The sequence below is a fragment of the Bubalus kerabau genome, chromosome 8 (assembly GCF_029407905.1).
Source record: "Bubalus kerabau isolate K-KA32 ecotype Philippines breed swamp buffalo chromosome 8, PCC_UOA_SB_1v2, whole genome shotgun sequence".
NCBI lineage: Eukaryota > Metazoa > Chordata > Mammalia > Artiodactyla > Bovidae > Bubalus > Bubalus kerabau.
The window spans coordinates 110,251,573-110,267,287 of NC_073631.1; the positions used below are offsets into that span (position 1 = coordinate 110,251,573).

Sequence of the window (15,715 nt, forward strand, 5' to 3'; positions counted from 1 at the left end):
CCTTCAGGGGGAATCTCCCAGATCCAGGGGTTGAACCCACGTCCCCTGCGTTGACAGGTGGATTCTTTACCACTGAGCCACCTGGGAAGCCCCAGATGGAGGAGACAGAGGGATTAAAAAAACACACACACACAAAAACCTGGGGTGAAGTTTCTGTTTATTTACAAAAATATATATGTATATGTATATAATATATATTAAGCCCTCCCCCAACTCCCACAATTCACTTTTGTACTTCTACCCAACCTCCCTTTTTAAAACAAAGAGACTTCAGAGAGCTTCAGAGGCAGTTCCTCGGGAAGCAAGCAGGAGCAGCACCAACATCCTGTGTCTGGCAGGTCAAGGGACCTGGGGCCCATCCTTGCTCCCTGAAGACAGAGTCGGGGAGGGGAAGGCTCAGTCCTTGAAGCCCTGAATACTGTAAAGAATGCGCTTCTGGTGGCCCGGGAGCGTGATCCCCATCTGCACCAGGTCCCTGTGGGCAAGGAGAGGGGCTGGGTGAGTGCCAGGGCTCGATCCCCAGCAGCCCTGCCCTGCCCAGGCCCCCAGGGTCCTCACTCGGCCGTCAGGTCCAGCACGCACTCCATGGTGTCCAGCCCGGCGGAGCGGAAGTGCAGGATGTAGCGCTTCATTCGGATGGACTCCAGCCACTCGGCCACGCTTCGGTAGGGGATCCCATCGGAGCCGCTCAAGCTGGGCAGGCGAAGGGTCACCCTGTGGGGCATCAGGGGGACCCCTTAGTCTCACGCGATGGGAGATGCAGGGCTTTTCTGAAACTGGGGCTCAGCCTCCGGTGCCTGTGCTGCCGGTGCAAGCCAGGCGTCTGACGCAGGACTTTGTGGGTTAGCCCGGCCATTGTCTCTGAACCCATTTCCTGGCCTGTTGCCTGGCAACAGCCACAGGGCAGGCTGACAGTCATGCGGCACTGACAGACCTGGGGACAAGAGGCAGTTTTGGAGGTCCAGACAAGGGACCACCGGCCTGCGGGCAATGCAGTGGCCAGCTCTGGGCAACTGATGGGGGCCTGTTAAGACGCGAGGATCAAGTATCCTGGTTGAGAGGAAGCAGGAGGAAGAGAACAGAGGCCCCGGAAGGTGGATGTGGCCTCGCCTTTTCTCAGGGTGGCCCCCGGGAGTTCTGGGAGCAGCCCCCAGCTTGCCACCTCCAACCTTGGCTGTTATTCTTGCACTCTGACCCCCACAATACAATGAGTGTTCCTGTTCTGAAGCCAGCCGGGGCCAAAAACCATTAGCAAAGTAAATCTGCTGGGGGAAAAATATCCAACATTCCAGAAAGATTAGCACATGCGGTCTCCAGTGCACGAGGGAGTTGTGCTCCAAAAAGATAGTTTCAAAAGTTGGAACTGGGAGCACGTTTTCTCCCAGAAACAAGGTTATATATGGCGGTCTGATACAGAGGCCAGCACACCAGAGTTGCTTTACCCGATAAAGCATTTGAAGCCGTGCCCGTCTCTCCCAACTCACCCCCTCAACCAGTCGATTCTCTGTATTCTGGCACTGTTTTCAGTGAAATGCATTTCTGACCATGTCCCTCCCATGGACAGTTAAAAAAAAAAATTGGTCAGGATCAAGTCCAAACTTCTCTGCACCCTGCATTATTTGCAACTGGCACACCGTCAGCTCCCCAACCCTTGCTGTCTGCATGACCTGGGAGCCTTCCCAGACCCCACAAGGTTGCCTCTCTCAGTTAGGACACGCATCCCCCCGCTGGCTCTTGTTGGTTTCTCTGTCTTCCCTTCCCCATTCTCAGGGACCAAGGCCCCTGGAGCAGGTAGCAGGTTGGCAGCCCCTAGTATATACTCTCTATCTCAGTGTGCTTGCTTCCTGTGCTGTCCTTAGTCGCTCAGTCATGTCCGACTCTGCAACCCTGTGGACTGTAGCCCACCAGGCTCCTCTGTCCATGGGGATTCTCCAGGCAAGAATACTGGAGTGGGTTGCCATGCCCTCCTCCATGGGATACCCCCAACCCAGGGATCAAACCCAGGTCTCCTGCATTGGCAGGCAGATTCTTTGCCACCTGAGCCACCAGGGAAACCTCCATCAAACCAGAGCTATCATGGCTGAGACACAGCACCTCCTCCATCAGAGCAGACTCTTCTCAAAAGTGCAGACTGGAATCCTGCCTCTATGCCTGACTCTTGGGAGTTCCACGGGCCCGGCGCTTGGTGCGTGTGGCCGCTGCCGGTTTCCATTCTCCCAGACCTGCCCTCCCCGCCCAGCTTGGTTACCTGGGATCAAAGTTGGCAATGGTTCGCAGGGAGTGGGGGTTGGCATGCAGATGTTCCAGCTGTGCCTTCAGGCGGTGGAAGGTGGGCCGGCGGGCACGGTCGTAGGCCCAGCAGTTCTTCATGAGTTCATAGAGGGGGGCAGGGCAGTCCACGGGCGGGGGCAGCCGGTACCCATCCTCAATGCTCTTCATTACCTACAGCGAGGAGGAGGGCAGGAAGCTAGCCTGACAGCCCAGGAGGAATACCTCTGTGCACACAAGATCATTGCCACGGAGCCTCTGAACCTTCTGACCAGGGTGGGCATGGTCAAGACAACAGGGCATGAGGTGAAGGGGACCAGAGAGGACAGGAATGCAGATAAAGGGTCAGAAAGAAGAAATCAGGGTATTTGCAGGAAAGGGCCGTGGAGGATTTGGGGAGGGGACGGGAGGTGTGAGAAACACCAGGCTCACCTCCTGATTGCTCATGTCCCCATAGGGCTTGTCCCCGAAGCTGAGCACCTCCCACATCACGATCCCAAAGCTCCACACATCGCTGGCCGTGGTGAAGATCCGGTGGGCGATGGCTTCGGGGGCTGTCCAACGGATGGGGATCTTCCCTCCCTAACGGGGCACATGGGGCAGAAAGCTGAGGAGTCTCAGCACCGAAGGGCATGGGAAGCTACCGTGTCCCCATGACCATGCCTCTTGTGTTCTGTATGTACTGACTGCTGTACGTACAGCGTGTAGTTGGGGGTGTGAATGTGTATGTGATAGGCGTATAAGGCTCTAACCTGGGTTTCATAGGTGCCATCAAAGTTGTCCAGGAGGCGGGTCAGGCCAAAGTCAGACACCTTGCAGCACAGGTTCTGACTCACCAAGATGTTCCTGGCGGCCAGGTCCCGGTGGACATAATTGTGGTCACTGAGGTAGTTCATGCCAGATGCTATGCCCTGCAGCATGGCCACCAGCTGCCCAGGCACTAGCTGGTCCTCCCGCTCCTGCAGCAGGGAGTGGGTGAAGTCAGGGGCTGGGCCTGGTCTCCTCTTCCCAGAACCGGGGTCCATGCCCAGGTGGGGCTCTGTGGCCAGTCCCCTTTCCCAGCTGGTCCTGTACCCTCCTCACCCTTAGGAAGGCATCCAAGGCTCCATTCTCCATAAACTCCGTGATGATCATGATGGGTTTTCCTGAGACATAAAGCACACATCACCCCAGCAGCCTCCACCCCTTCTGCACCCAGAACCAGACTTCCTGCCTCTGAGAGCACAGCCTCCCTCCACTTCCCGTGGTCTCAGCCCTCCTCTCCTACCCTCTCCCCCGGCCCCTGCAGCCCTCTTGGACCCCACCCCTCATACTCTTTGTGACCACGCCTTCCAGGTGCAGAATGTGCGGGTGGTTGAACTGGCCCATGATAGTCGCCTCGCGAAGGAAGTTCCACCACTGGCCTTCGGGAGATGTGTCTTTCAAGGTCTTAATAGCCACAATCTTGCCATCCTGGCTGGGGAGTCTCAGGGACCCCTGATACACTTCCCCAAACTCTCCTGGGTGGCAAGAAAACAGGGTCATGGCCGAATACACTGTCAGGCTCCCAAGGGGGACAGGCAGCGACCTCCCCAGTCCTCCAGTTCCCTTTTCTTCTCTGGCCCAGAGGATCAGAAACATGGTGTACCCTCCTCCCCGAGACAGGGCTTGGCTGTACTTCCCAGGCCTGGGGAGCCGGGAGCCTGGAACAGGAGGGCAGCTCTGTAAACTGCTGAGCACTGCATCCCCACCTAGCACAGTTCCGGTGCTCAGGAGACACTGGGCAAGGGGGTACTGTGCGGTGGGGCTGGACTGTGTTCACGAAGGGCAGGCTGGTCAGGGTCAGTGCACAGGTGACCGGGGAGGCTGACCACTGCCGCCTCTCTTCCGCAAGCTCCTCCGGTCACAACTCGGCCAGCTTGGCCACACAATCGGCCAAGACACTGCCGAGCTTTGTTCTCTGTTCAGATCCATTTCCCCTGGTGACCCAAGGGATCAGGGCAGCCCAAGGACACTGGGCCCCCAGTGGGGTGGAATGCAGGAGGCCCCAAATCCCTCCCACATTTGGGAACCCTCTGAGAAGAGCCTGAGCCCGGGCACAGTGACCCTCTCTCTTGACAGAGATGATGTGTCAAATGCTCTTTATCAGAAATTCCACAATCACAGAGACAGATGGTGCAGGAGGTGGGGGCTGCTCCAGGACACCTGATAAGGGGGTTACAATGTGAACACAGTGGTTTCAGGACACAGGGTACAATGGGGAGGAAACTCATCTGGGAGCTCCTGGGCCAGAGGAGAGGCCAGCTGGGCTCCATAGGGAAGGGCCGGAAGGAAGGGGCCTGCTGGCAGCTCTGCACTGCCACGCAGAGGGGACCACAGGGCTCACCTTCCCCTATGACGGTGTCCACGACCAGCCAGGCCGGGTCGAGCTCCTGGGTGAAGTCCAGGGCTCCCTGGGCAGGGTCTTCATACGCCTGGAGGTCGACGTAAGGCTTCAGCCACAGCTTGTCCTCTGCAGGCAGAACAGGGTGGACTCAGCCCAACTCCAGGGGCTCAGGAGTACTGCTTCAGGAGGGCCGGCAGACCCCAGAGTCCTGGCTCTTCTGACCCCTGAGGAGCCCTGTCCTGGCTGAAGTGAAAGACAGTCTCCTCCCTCATCAATGAAGCCTCCATAGCCCAGTCACTCCTCCTGTGTCTGCATGCAAAGCTCGTGTGTCCTCACCTCCCAGGGCCCAGAGCAGCAGGCAGGAAGCCAGACCCGAAACGTGTTCATGGCCTCGAGTGACCCAATCTTCCCGAGGCTCCTTGACCCTAAGTCCTTGCCTCCCTCCTCCCCGCAGCTCACCACCCTGCTCCAGTCACTCACAGCTCATTCACATTCCCAGACAAGCCTGGCTCCTGCCCCGTGACCTGGATGGGCCCCAGACTCCCCTTTCGGTGGGGCACCTAACCAGGTGACCAGCAGGAAGCCCACATGCCTGGAAGGAGCCTTTTCCTCCCTCCCAGCCTCAGCCCACAGACCTGGCCAGGCAGGGCAAGGAAGGCGGCCCAGAGCCTGGACATTTCCATACGGTAGCTCCGACAGCTCACAGGTAATTGCACAGAGCCTCTGGGGGACTATTAGTACGGAGTTAATTAACCAAAGTTAATTAAGGAGCGAAACACCACAGCCCCGGAGACAGGAGAGCCCACTCGTGCCCCCAGAGCTGCGCTAGCAAATCTGGGTCCCTGGGTCCTGTCCTAGGGGCACCTCCCAACACGCATGCGCACACAAACGTGGGCACACAGGTGCTCCCGGCTCACCTCGGTCTCCATCAGCGACGCGATCTCGCTGCCTCTGCTGCCTCTGGTGCCGCCGCCGCTGAGCTCTCCTGTCGGGGTGGGGACCAGGGTCTTCAGGGGCCCAGGACCACCTCAGGGGCCCAAATGCTCTTCAGCTGAGCTCTCCTCAGAAACAACGGGGGGTACTCAGGAGTTCTGGGACTAGTGGGTGGGAAGGCTGTTGGGACTGCATTCTGGAGCTTCTGCCTGGGCATGGGGGACCCAGGGCGGGGAGGGGGGTTGAGGGCACAGGAGAAACACCTGGAACGGAAGACCAGCATCCCGAGCAGCAGAGCTACACCCAGCAGCAGCCCAAAGATGATGGCCACGATCTCGCCTCCAGTCAGGACCCTGGAAACTGCAGGCACATGGGGTGAAGAAGTCTGGGGGTGCTTAGGGACCCCAGGGATGATGGAGGCTAAAGGGGAACATGCAGGGGGGTATGCGTCCCCCAACCAGGGAGATGGGTACAGGTGTGGATGAGAAAGCCTGTGGGAAGGGCCCCATCCAGGGACCATCAGCTTGGGCTGCCAGCCAGTGGACCCTGACCTGAGAGGTTAGGAGACTGGACCAGATGCTGGCTGGCAGTATATGGCATTAGGATGTATGTCTGAGAAGGAGGTGCAGTGTGAGTCTGTATGGAGCTGTCCACCCAGGAAGCTTCTGTGTGTGCGTGTGTGTGTGTGTGCGTGTGTGCGTGTATGTGTATACAGGAAGGAGGTCACTAACCAGAACAGGGTCTGAGAAGCCTCAGGGGGATGACAGGTGCGTGTGTGTCTGGGACAGAACACAGAGTAACCCACTGACCTGGTGGGCTGGTCCGAAACTCGTGGTCAGCGGAGAAGGGGCCAGGTCCCAGAGGGGTCACCATGCGGACTCTGACGATGTACGTGGTGTCGGGCTGCAGTTCCGTCAGCAGGACCCTGGGCTCTAGAACCATCTGGTACCGCTCTTCGTCCTGTGGATGGGGGGGCTCATGTTATCTGGGCCGTGCCACACCAGACCTGGTGGAGGAGATGGGCAGTCCTGGGAACATGTGGGAGGGGAGGCTGGGGAATGGTCAGGGCAGGGCTCTTGATGGGGTTCTGTCCTGAGACAGCCACACAGGTCACTGTGGGCCGTCCTCTCCCATCCTGCACCCCAGGCTAGGAAATGTCGGGTGTGTCCAGGCACAGACACTGGAGATGTTTAGTCGCGTTCTCACCTGGTTCAGCACGTGCAACTCGTAGCTGAGGTTCCCCCCGGGGCTGCGGGACCGGGACCCCGCCCAGGTCAGCTCCAGCTGCCGTGGTGCCTTCTTCACCAGTCTCAGGGACAAGCCTGACAGGGACTCTGCTTCAGAGGGAGGAAATCACTTAAGTAGCTTCTGCTGGCTTCTCACCCATCAACTTGTCCCCGTGGTCCTATGCTCCCCCACCCCCCATCTTCTCCAGGCCTTGCTGGCCCCCAAGCCCCTCACCTGCAGACCCCATGTTGATGCTGAGTGAGGCGCTGGCGGGCTTGGAGGCACCCAACCCCGACACTCCATTCTGGGCTTCCACATTGAAGGTGTAGTTGGCGTGGGGATCGAGGCCATCCACACGCACGGAGGATGCAGTCAGCCTGCTAGGGCCTGCAGAGAAGCTCACACCTGCCCCGCAGGGCTGGCAGGGCCCCCCGTCCAGCGCTGCTCCCTGACACTGAGAACACTCCACATTGTATGTGACATCTTCACGTTCCCCCAGGTCTGCTGGGGGTTCCCAGCGCAGGGAGAGCTGAGTCCCTGAAACGGAGAAGCTCAGATTTCGGGGGATTGAGGGGGGACCTGTGGGAAAAGACAGGCTATCAGTAGGGGCCAGCGTTGCTCTCTCCCCAAGCTGCTGGCTCCCAGCCTCCTCCCAACACCCTGATTCTCGAAGTCCTCCAAAGGTCCTGCCAAGAGATTTGATTCCTAGTGAGGAAAAGGTAGCTTAACTGCATCTCTGTGCTCTTCTAGGAGAGCAGGGGTGCGGGCTGAGGGCATTAAGTGGCTGGCACCCTGGATGGTCCCCAGTATCTTATAGGCTCTGGAAAGTTCTGACTCCAACACAGGCTCAGCCACAGTCCTGTACCCCTTCACAGACCACCAGGCCCTGGCCCCGACTCACGTGTGCACGCAGCATGGGGGCCCTCCCCAGGAGCTCGGTAATGCCCACTCTCGCAGGCACACTCCGTGGCCCCTTCAGCCTCGGCTGTGCTATGTTGGGGGCACTTGAGACACTGGGGTGCGTCCACATCACTCCGATAGGAGCCGCTCGGGCAGGCTGGAGAGAGAATGCCACAGAGCCAAGATTGTCCAGCATTTTACAGGCAGAATCATATCCCTCCCTCCAATCCTTTGTGCTAGAAACACCCCGGCACGTGTCTCCCTAGGGCCTTTGGACACCCAGTGTAAAAGTCAACTGAAATGGAGCGTCGGCTTCCCTCCAGCCCTTGGCACCCGGGAGTCCCTCCCACAAGGGGCCCCTGCAGGTTCTCCCCACATCCTCAAGTCTTCTTACCAAGGCATTCCTCAACATCGCTGCTGCCCTCCTCATACCCAGGCTCACAGTGGCACCGCCCCACCGGTACCAACCACTCGCCATCGGGGCTGCAGTGCATGCGGGGTGCACCTGAGGAGCCAGGGCTGATGTGCGCATGGGGCAGGCAGGTCCCTGCCACTTCGGCCAACCCCCCAGGTCCAGGGAGAGTGTCGGGGAATTGGGCCAAGCCATGCACAGTCTCAGGGCAGCGCTGGTAGAAGACCCGGACGGACACCAGGGCCACGCAGGCACCCGGGTTGTGGAAAGCGAGGTAGAGGCCTCGGCGGGTCAGGTGGCCCAAGGAGCAGCGTTCCACGTTCATCTTCACGGCTCTGGATGCAAGGTCTCGGATGGTGAAGCTCTGGTCGGCGGCCACCGTGGTTACCTGGGAAGGAGGTAGGGGATGAGGGAACAAGGCAAAGTCGTGCTTCATTCCCACATCACAGAAGCGACTGCTTGCTTGACACTTCACAATTTATACAGCCATCGGCGGAGGGCTGATTATGTGGCAGCTACTGAACCAAGCATTTTTATATGCATTAATCCTGCAAGGTGGAATGGTTCACCTCCCCATGTGACAGATGAAGAAATTAAGGCCAAGAGAAGTAGAAGAAAGCTGGATAAAATCACCCAGCTACCACCTGGTGGGGCTGGGATGGGAACACAGGCTTTAGGACGCTACAGCTCTGCTACTTCCCACTATTCACAGGTGTTCCCAACCTCAGTGGCAATGAGGTGATCAGTTATAAAGTGTGTCATCGTTCATTTATTACTAATAACCAACTTTACAACAGCTGCTCTTTGGGGAAAAAATGAGAGTACATCCTGTAACAATATGCTCACTTTTCTTTCGCATTCCAGTATGCTCTCTTGGGTAGGAAAGAAAGGGAAAAGATTAGAGAGTGGCCTGCAGAGAACTGTCTTCTTACACAACTCTAGGTATACTCATGAGTGTGTCACACACAGCTGTGGTGAGCACTGATGTAAAAAGTCCAAATACCTCTCTCCTGCCCCCACCATGCCACGCTCTTATTTCAATGGATGCTCATAAAGGCCTCTAAAATAGATGAGGCTGGCACTCATTAATAATAATAAAATATTTTTATCACCACTTCAAGACAAGGAAAAGCTCAGAGAGGTTAAGTGACACTCCCTGTATCGAGACACAGCTGAAAAGGTACTCGAATCCAGCCCTTCTGATTTCTAGTCCCATATTCTTTTTGTTATTCCACACCTACACCCTCTTCCTGTTTTTGCCACCTTCTCTGTCTCTGAGCAGAGCAGGGTCATGGAAGGGAGCGGGGCAAGGATGAGCATCAGGGCTAAAACGGCCACGAGGGGCAGGAGCACCTTCTGGAATAGGGGCCGCCGGAGCTGAATGCCTACGTCCTGGTCACTCTCCATGTACAGGAGGTTGAAGGTCTCCTTGCAGCCCAAAGGCCCTGCTTCCCCGGGGAAACTCTTGCAGTCCCGCACGGTAAACTGCAACTCCACGTGGACACGAGAGGCCTCCTCTCCCCGGTAGATCCAATTGGTGCGAAGCCAGTGGTCAGTGTCTCTGCCTTCTTGCATAGGGCAGTCCTGGTACATGTACAGGGGTGTCCCATTCAGTATCTGCTGCACCTCACTCCACTGTGAGGGAAAAATCAGAGTCAGCCTCCAAGTCATCATCACCAACTCCCCAGATACTCACTTTCTAGAGTGGAGGCGAGGAAGCTGGTGTCAGAGCTCCACAGGTTCACACTTCTTGTTCTGCTTTCTCTCAACCCCCAAGCACCCGGATAGTAAGGTAACTGCTTAAGACTGGGGACTTATTTGGATATAGCATAAGCAAGACAACAGGCTTCCCAGGTAGTGCTAGTGGTAAAGAACTCGCCTGCCAATGCAGGAGATGCAAGAGATGCAGGTTCGATTCCTGGGTCGGGAAGATCTCCTGGAGGAGGGCATGACAACCACTCCAGTATTCTTGCTTGGAAAATCCCATGGACAGAAGAGCCTGGTGGACTATGGTCCAAAGGGTTGAAAAGAGTCAGACATGACTGAAGGGGCTTAGCACGTGTGCAAGACAACACCTCCTTAACAATCCTGGCCAGCCAGTCCTGGACCCTTCAGTGAGCCCACTCCAACTCTAAGAGTATGAGTACCATTTTCACCTATTTCATCAGCAAAGCTGTCAGATACCCCAAAGGCAGATTTTGGTAGCAAAAGCTCATTCACAGAATCTTTCTGCCTATTTGTTCAGAGGAGGGGAGACTACGTATGATGTGAAGGCTCCTGACTTTTGGAGGGCAAGAGCAAGCATAGAACTCTTCTATATGAGGGAATCTCACCCTCTCCAATGTTCCTTCCAGTTAAGGCCACTATCAAAATCAACAATGGAAAGAGCTGGTTGGACTCCTAGACATCATCCAGTTCACCTTCCTTCACTCTTTCAACATTAAAAAAAATGTTAAATATTAGTAATAATAATGATGGCCAGCACTAATAGAGTGCTTATCATGGGCCAGTCACTATTCTACGCATTTTGGATGAAGAAGCTGAGTAACAGTTAGGTGAAAGGAAGAGGAGGAGCTGGGAGGTGCACTCAGGGATTCTAGGCTCCAGAGTTTATGCTCTTAATCATCATGTTTCTATGTGCTTATTACAAAAAGCCAAAGAGTAAAAACCTACATAAAATAAAAAGTGAAATTCTTCTTGTGCATCCACCCATTCTTAACAACTTGGAATAAAGCTTCCCAGATAATTTTCAGAGCTTCTAGAGAAACACTTGAATGTTTTCTCACGTGCATGGTTTTCATGTAAGTTTTTTTGAACATATACATCTCATTTTATAACCCACTTTTTGCTTTTAACAAATAGTCTTTGAAAGATGTCCACAACAGTGTATGCTGCTGCTGCTGCTAAGTCGCTTCAGTCGTGTCCAACTCTGTGCGACCCCATAGACGGCAGCCCACCAGGCTCCCCGGTCCCTGGGATTCTCCAGGCAGGAACACTGGAGTGGGTTGCCATTTCCTTCTCCAATGCATGAAAGTGAAAAGTGAAAGTGAAGTCACTCAGTTGTGCTGACTCTTAGCGACCCCATGGACTGCAGCCTATCAGGCTCCTCCACCCATGGGATTTTCCAGGCAAGAGTACTGGAGTGGGTTGCCATTGCCCTCTCTGACAACAGTGTATAGATCTACCTAATTTGTTTCAGCAATTCATAATAGTATCTCATTGTACGGATGCACCATAATTTATATAATTATTTACCTATTTTTGGATATTTAGGTAACTTCTAGCTTTTTAAAAAAAATGTTTAAGTAAATATGTTTAGATTTATATGATTTCTGTAGAGCTACTATATCAAAGGGCAAGTACATTATAAATTCTATAAGAACATATTGCCAAATTGTCCTTCACAGAGGCTTTATCAACTTACACGTCCACAGTGCAGGAGGTACATTTTCTCAAAACTTCATTAACACTGAACATTAATGAGCTTTTTACTTTTGGCCAATCTTATGGACAAAACAGCTTCTGGCCATTTTAATTTACCTTTCTTTGGGGAGGAGGTTGTGGCATTTTTCTTTTGTTCTCTGTCTATGGGTATTTTTATGCAGTTATGTTTTTATAACTTTGACCAATATTCTACTGTCATCTTTTGAATTCTTTCAGTATCCATTTGGATACTTTTTTTTTTTTGCATTACAGATATTATTCATTTGTTTGAAATACATATTTCATATATTTTCTCCATCATACCATTTAATTTTGCTAATGATATCTTTTAAAATTTTTGCATAATGATATTTTTTCTTCTTTCCTTTTTCTGTGTTATGTAAATATTTTGCTTGGGAAGCTCTCCCATCCCAAATTATAAAGATCTTCTATATTTCTCCTAACATTCTTATAGGTTTGGTTTTTAGGTTTAGATTTAAGCTTCCTAGAATTAATTTTTTTGTGTATAGTGGGCTTCCCAGGTAGGGCTAGTGGTAAAGAACCCACCTGCCAATGCAGGAGATGCAGGAGATGTGGGTTCGATCCCTGGGTTGGGAAGATCCCCTGGAGAAAGGAATGGCAACCCACTCCAATATTCTTGCCTGGAAAATTCTATGGACAGAGGAGCCTGGCAGGTTACAGTCCATGGGGCAGCAAAGAGTCGGGCACTGAGTGAGCACATAGTGTGAAGATGTAACTTTACTTTCTTCCTTTAAAAAAGAAATTATGGACACTGAATTGTCAATTTATCAACTAGGCTATACCTTGCACATTGATTTGCAATTCCAATGTTATCACAGACTAAAATCTCAAGTATGCAGGTTTGTTTGGGGACTTTCTATTCTGTTGCGTTGACCTGAATATTCTTGTGCAATACCAAGTGTTTTAATTATAACTGATGTATAGTATGTTCTGATATCTGGTAGGACAAGTTTCCTATTTCATTATTATTCTTTTTCAAAAGAATTCTCAGCCTTTCTTAGGTATATTCTCTGCTAGATGAATTTTTAAGAAGCACTCAAATTCTATAAAATATTTCAGTGATATTTTGGCTGCAACCCCCTTATTGTATAAAGAAGAGACTGAGGCCCATGGCAAGCTCACTTTCCCGAGGGTTTTAATCGCTGCTTGCAGTGTTGGAAAAGGCGAGCAAAACCGCCATGAACTTAAAAATTCGGGGTGGTGTGGGGCAGGCTCAGAAGTATACGTTGCTGTGAGGCACCTATTTTTGTATCAGGGTAGGGGGTTCAAAGATAGAACAAGGGGTGTCCCGGCTACAGCGATGGAAGGCAGCGAGGGCCTGTTCTTAGGGATCTGTGATGGGGAAGCCAGAGTGGAAGGCTTAGGGTGGAGGTCAGGTGGAAAGGTGGTGGGGTGGTTAACACACAGCTCATTAGCCAGACTGCCAGGGCTGCAGCTGGAGCCAGGAGAAGCAGATGTTCCCAGCTGTAACTCGCTTCCCCTGGTTCCAGCAGTGACAGATGTGGGAGAAGCAGCTGCCCGGGATCCACAGCAAGGATCCTTTCACTTATCACTCTGGTTGCTGGCTGCTACACAGGTCTGTTCTGGGGAGGCTGAATCTGAATGTGTGTGTGTGTTTTGAAAAGACGGGGAGGGATGGAAGGGACGCAGCAGACAGTGGAAATGTGCCTGCTGCTGTCTTCTTGCCTTCATAGTACAAAGCTGTTTAGCCTGAGCTGCAAAAGGGGCCTTGCTTCCACTCCAGCCCAGTTAGGGGAGACATTTGGGTGGGGAGTAGCAGGGGTAGCCCGTGGGAGCCTGTGGACGGACCTGCAGCCCTCACTGTGGAGCGATGAGCTGGTTTATGAGATGCGGCACCTATTAGAACTGGCCAACTCCAGGATTTTCCGAGCAGCCCCTCCTGTAGGATACCTTATGATTTAGTCTATTAATTCTAATTACAGGCCACTCCACAGGAGAGCCCAGAGTGCAGCCAGGACCCTGCAACCCAGAGGGAAGGAAACCAAGTAACCCCAGAACCAGAAATGGAGGCTGGATTCCTACTGCCGTATGAAAGAAGAGGGGACACCCAGAGAACAGAGTCCAGGTTCAGAGGGAAGAGGCCTGAGGCCAGAGTCCCGGAGGCTGTGGCACCTGCGGAGACTCCTGTGGTCCCAGGCCCAGGTCTGCTGAGTGGCAGCTCGGCTCTGGAACTCACAGGATCCTCCACCTGCTCACTTGTCTTCCAACAAGGAAGGGGCTTAGAATGCATGGTGTGCCTGGGCTGGGGAGAACGGAAGCGCCAAGGGCTCTCTAATGGGGCAGCTTTTAACTTTGGGAGAGTCAAAGATGCTTTGAAGAAGGTGATGAAAACTCTGGCTCTCCTTTTCCAGAAAAAAAAAAAAAAAAAGTCCACATACAGCTACCTAACTCTGCATACTCTTTGATGGGGGCCCCTGACCCCCTGAAACCTATCTGTGCAACTCCACTGGGATGGATGGACCCCAGATTGAAAACACTCTTCTGTGTTTGGGTCTCAGACCCCAACCATCCCAGGGATGGTCCATTCTCTTCCTAGGGGCTGTCACTCTCATCTTCCTCCAAGTCCTCACAAGTATTGAGCCCTTCCTTGCTGGGGCAGGGAGAGGAGGAGCCAGGCATTGAAGCTTTCCCCATGGGGTGAAGCCTGACCCCCCCAGTCCCATTCAGGAGGCTCTGACTCACCTCCCCTCCCCTCACCCTCCCGGAGGAGACACTTCCAGTTTTTCCAGCTCTTTTCTCTGCTCCTCCACCCACCTCACCATTCAGCCTTGAGCCACCCCAGATGCCCCCTGACACTCACCCCATCCTCTGGGGGATCCAGGAGCCAGCCCAGCTCTTCCTGTGCCATGCTAGTATCCATTAGAGTGACTGAAGGTGGAGAGAAAGGGGGCTGTCATCTCTGGGGGAGGCCCCACACGTGCAACTCACATTCCTCCTCCTGGGCCCGTAGCCCTGAGGCTTCAGCATCCTGTACCCTCACAGCTGTGAGTTCCTGAGATTTAGGGGATGAAAACCTCCCCGGAAGGAGGATTGAAGAAGAGCTCCAGGGCTTAGTCTGTCTTCCTCCCGAGTGTGAAGGGAGAAAGGCAGAATGGGGCAAGGGTTGGAGGGCTGAACCTTCGGCCAAAGTCAACGGCAGGAAGAGCAGTCCCAGAGAGGCTGGGCAGCCTCTCACTCGGTAGGGACCATCAGGTGTAGAAATGGAGGGGCGGGTGGACAAGAGAGGAGCTTGGCTGCTGGGCGTCGTTGAGTGGGTAGGATGTGGACAGGGGACTCTGGAGGGGCATCCTGGGTGGGGAGGCTGCCTTCCCCGGCAAAGGGCCTGGCCTGCCCGTCATTGAGGTGGTGGAGTGGGGTATAGGCACAGCCAAGAGTCCGGGAAGCGGGGAGAGCAGGATCACAGAGCATGCAAGTGTCCACAGGAAGGGCTTGACCTCTGCAGCCAGGAGTCCCTGCACCTAACCCACCCCCAGCTGCAGGTCCCTCTGTCCCCAGGCTTAACATGGCATAAGGGCACTACCACCTCCGATTTCTGAAGGTTCAGATCTCTGGGTTTGGAGCCTGAGGCTGGGACTGCTTGGGAATGGAGAGTCCCCAAGATTGCTGGGGTGGGAGGCTGCTTCCAGCAGAAACTCACTCTCCACCCCAACCCCACCCAGGAGCAAACTGCTGGCCAGCAGGGAAAGGGGTGAGTGACCTGGGAAAGCAGCTGTTTGGGGTTAAAGGCCAAAGACTGGCCTGGCCAGACGATCGCCTGGCAGCCGGGCAAAACAAGAGCGCTGGAGAGGGGCTGCGAGGAGAGGGCCTCTCTGGAATGCCGGCTCCCAGAGGAGGAGGGGGTGGGGCGGGGCGGGGAGGGGCGGGGGTCGGTACCTTCCTCGGCGCGCGCCCCCGGGGGCAGCGGGGCGCAGAGCAGCAGCAGCAGCAGCAGCCCGAGTCCCAGGGTCCAGCGCCGCTCCATGGCGCTGGGCCGGGACCTGGGACCGCGGCCCGGATGGCGGGGCCAGGTCGCGAGAACTGGGCTAGCCGGGCCGGCCGGGCGGGGGCGGGGAGGGGGGGGCGGGGCCAGCGCCCGGGGCGGAGTCCCGGCCTCACCTGGATCACCTTCTTAAAGGGACAGGAGG

The 15,715-nt window shown here is 54.6% G+C and overlaps 1 protein-coding gene across 1 annotated transcript; it reads right to left on the minus strand.

Annotated features, from left to right (window-relative positions):
- Window positions 1-29: 29 nt before the first annotated feature.
- EPHA1 (EPH receptor A1) lies at window positions 30-15,594 on the minus strand. The gene is made up of 18 exons (XM_055591184.1): window positions 15,465-15,594; window positions 14,392-14,459; window positions 9,459-9,740; window positions 8,088-8,493; window positions 7,695-7,850; window positions 7,028-7,372; window positions 6,773-6,900; window positions 6,376-6,526; window positions 5,830-5,926; window positions 5,551-5,618; window positions 4,634-4,759; window positions 3,582-3,767; window positions 3,352-3,413; window positions 3,021-3,227; window positions 2,701-2,850; window positions 2,249-2,442; window positions 559-714; window positions 30-475 (listed from the first exon to the last, which is right to left on the minus strand). Exons 1-18 carry the CDS (start codon window positions 15,550-15,552, stop codon window positions 397-399), a joined length of 2,949 nt encoding a protein of 982 aa, XP_055447159.1. The 5' UTR covers window positions 15,553-15,594; the 3' UTR covers window positions 30-396.
- Window positions 15,595-15,715: the final 121 nt, after the last annotated feature.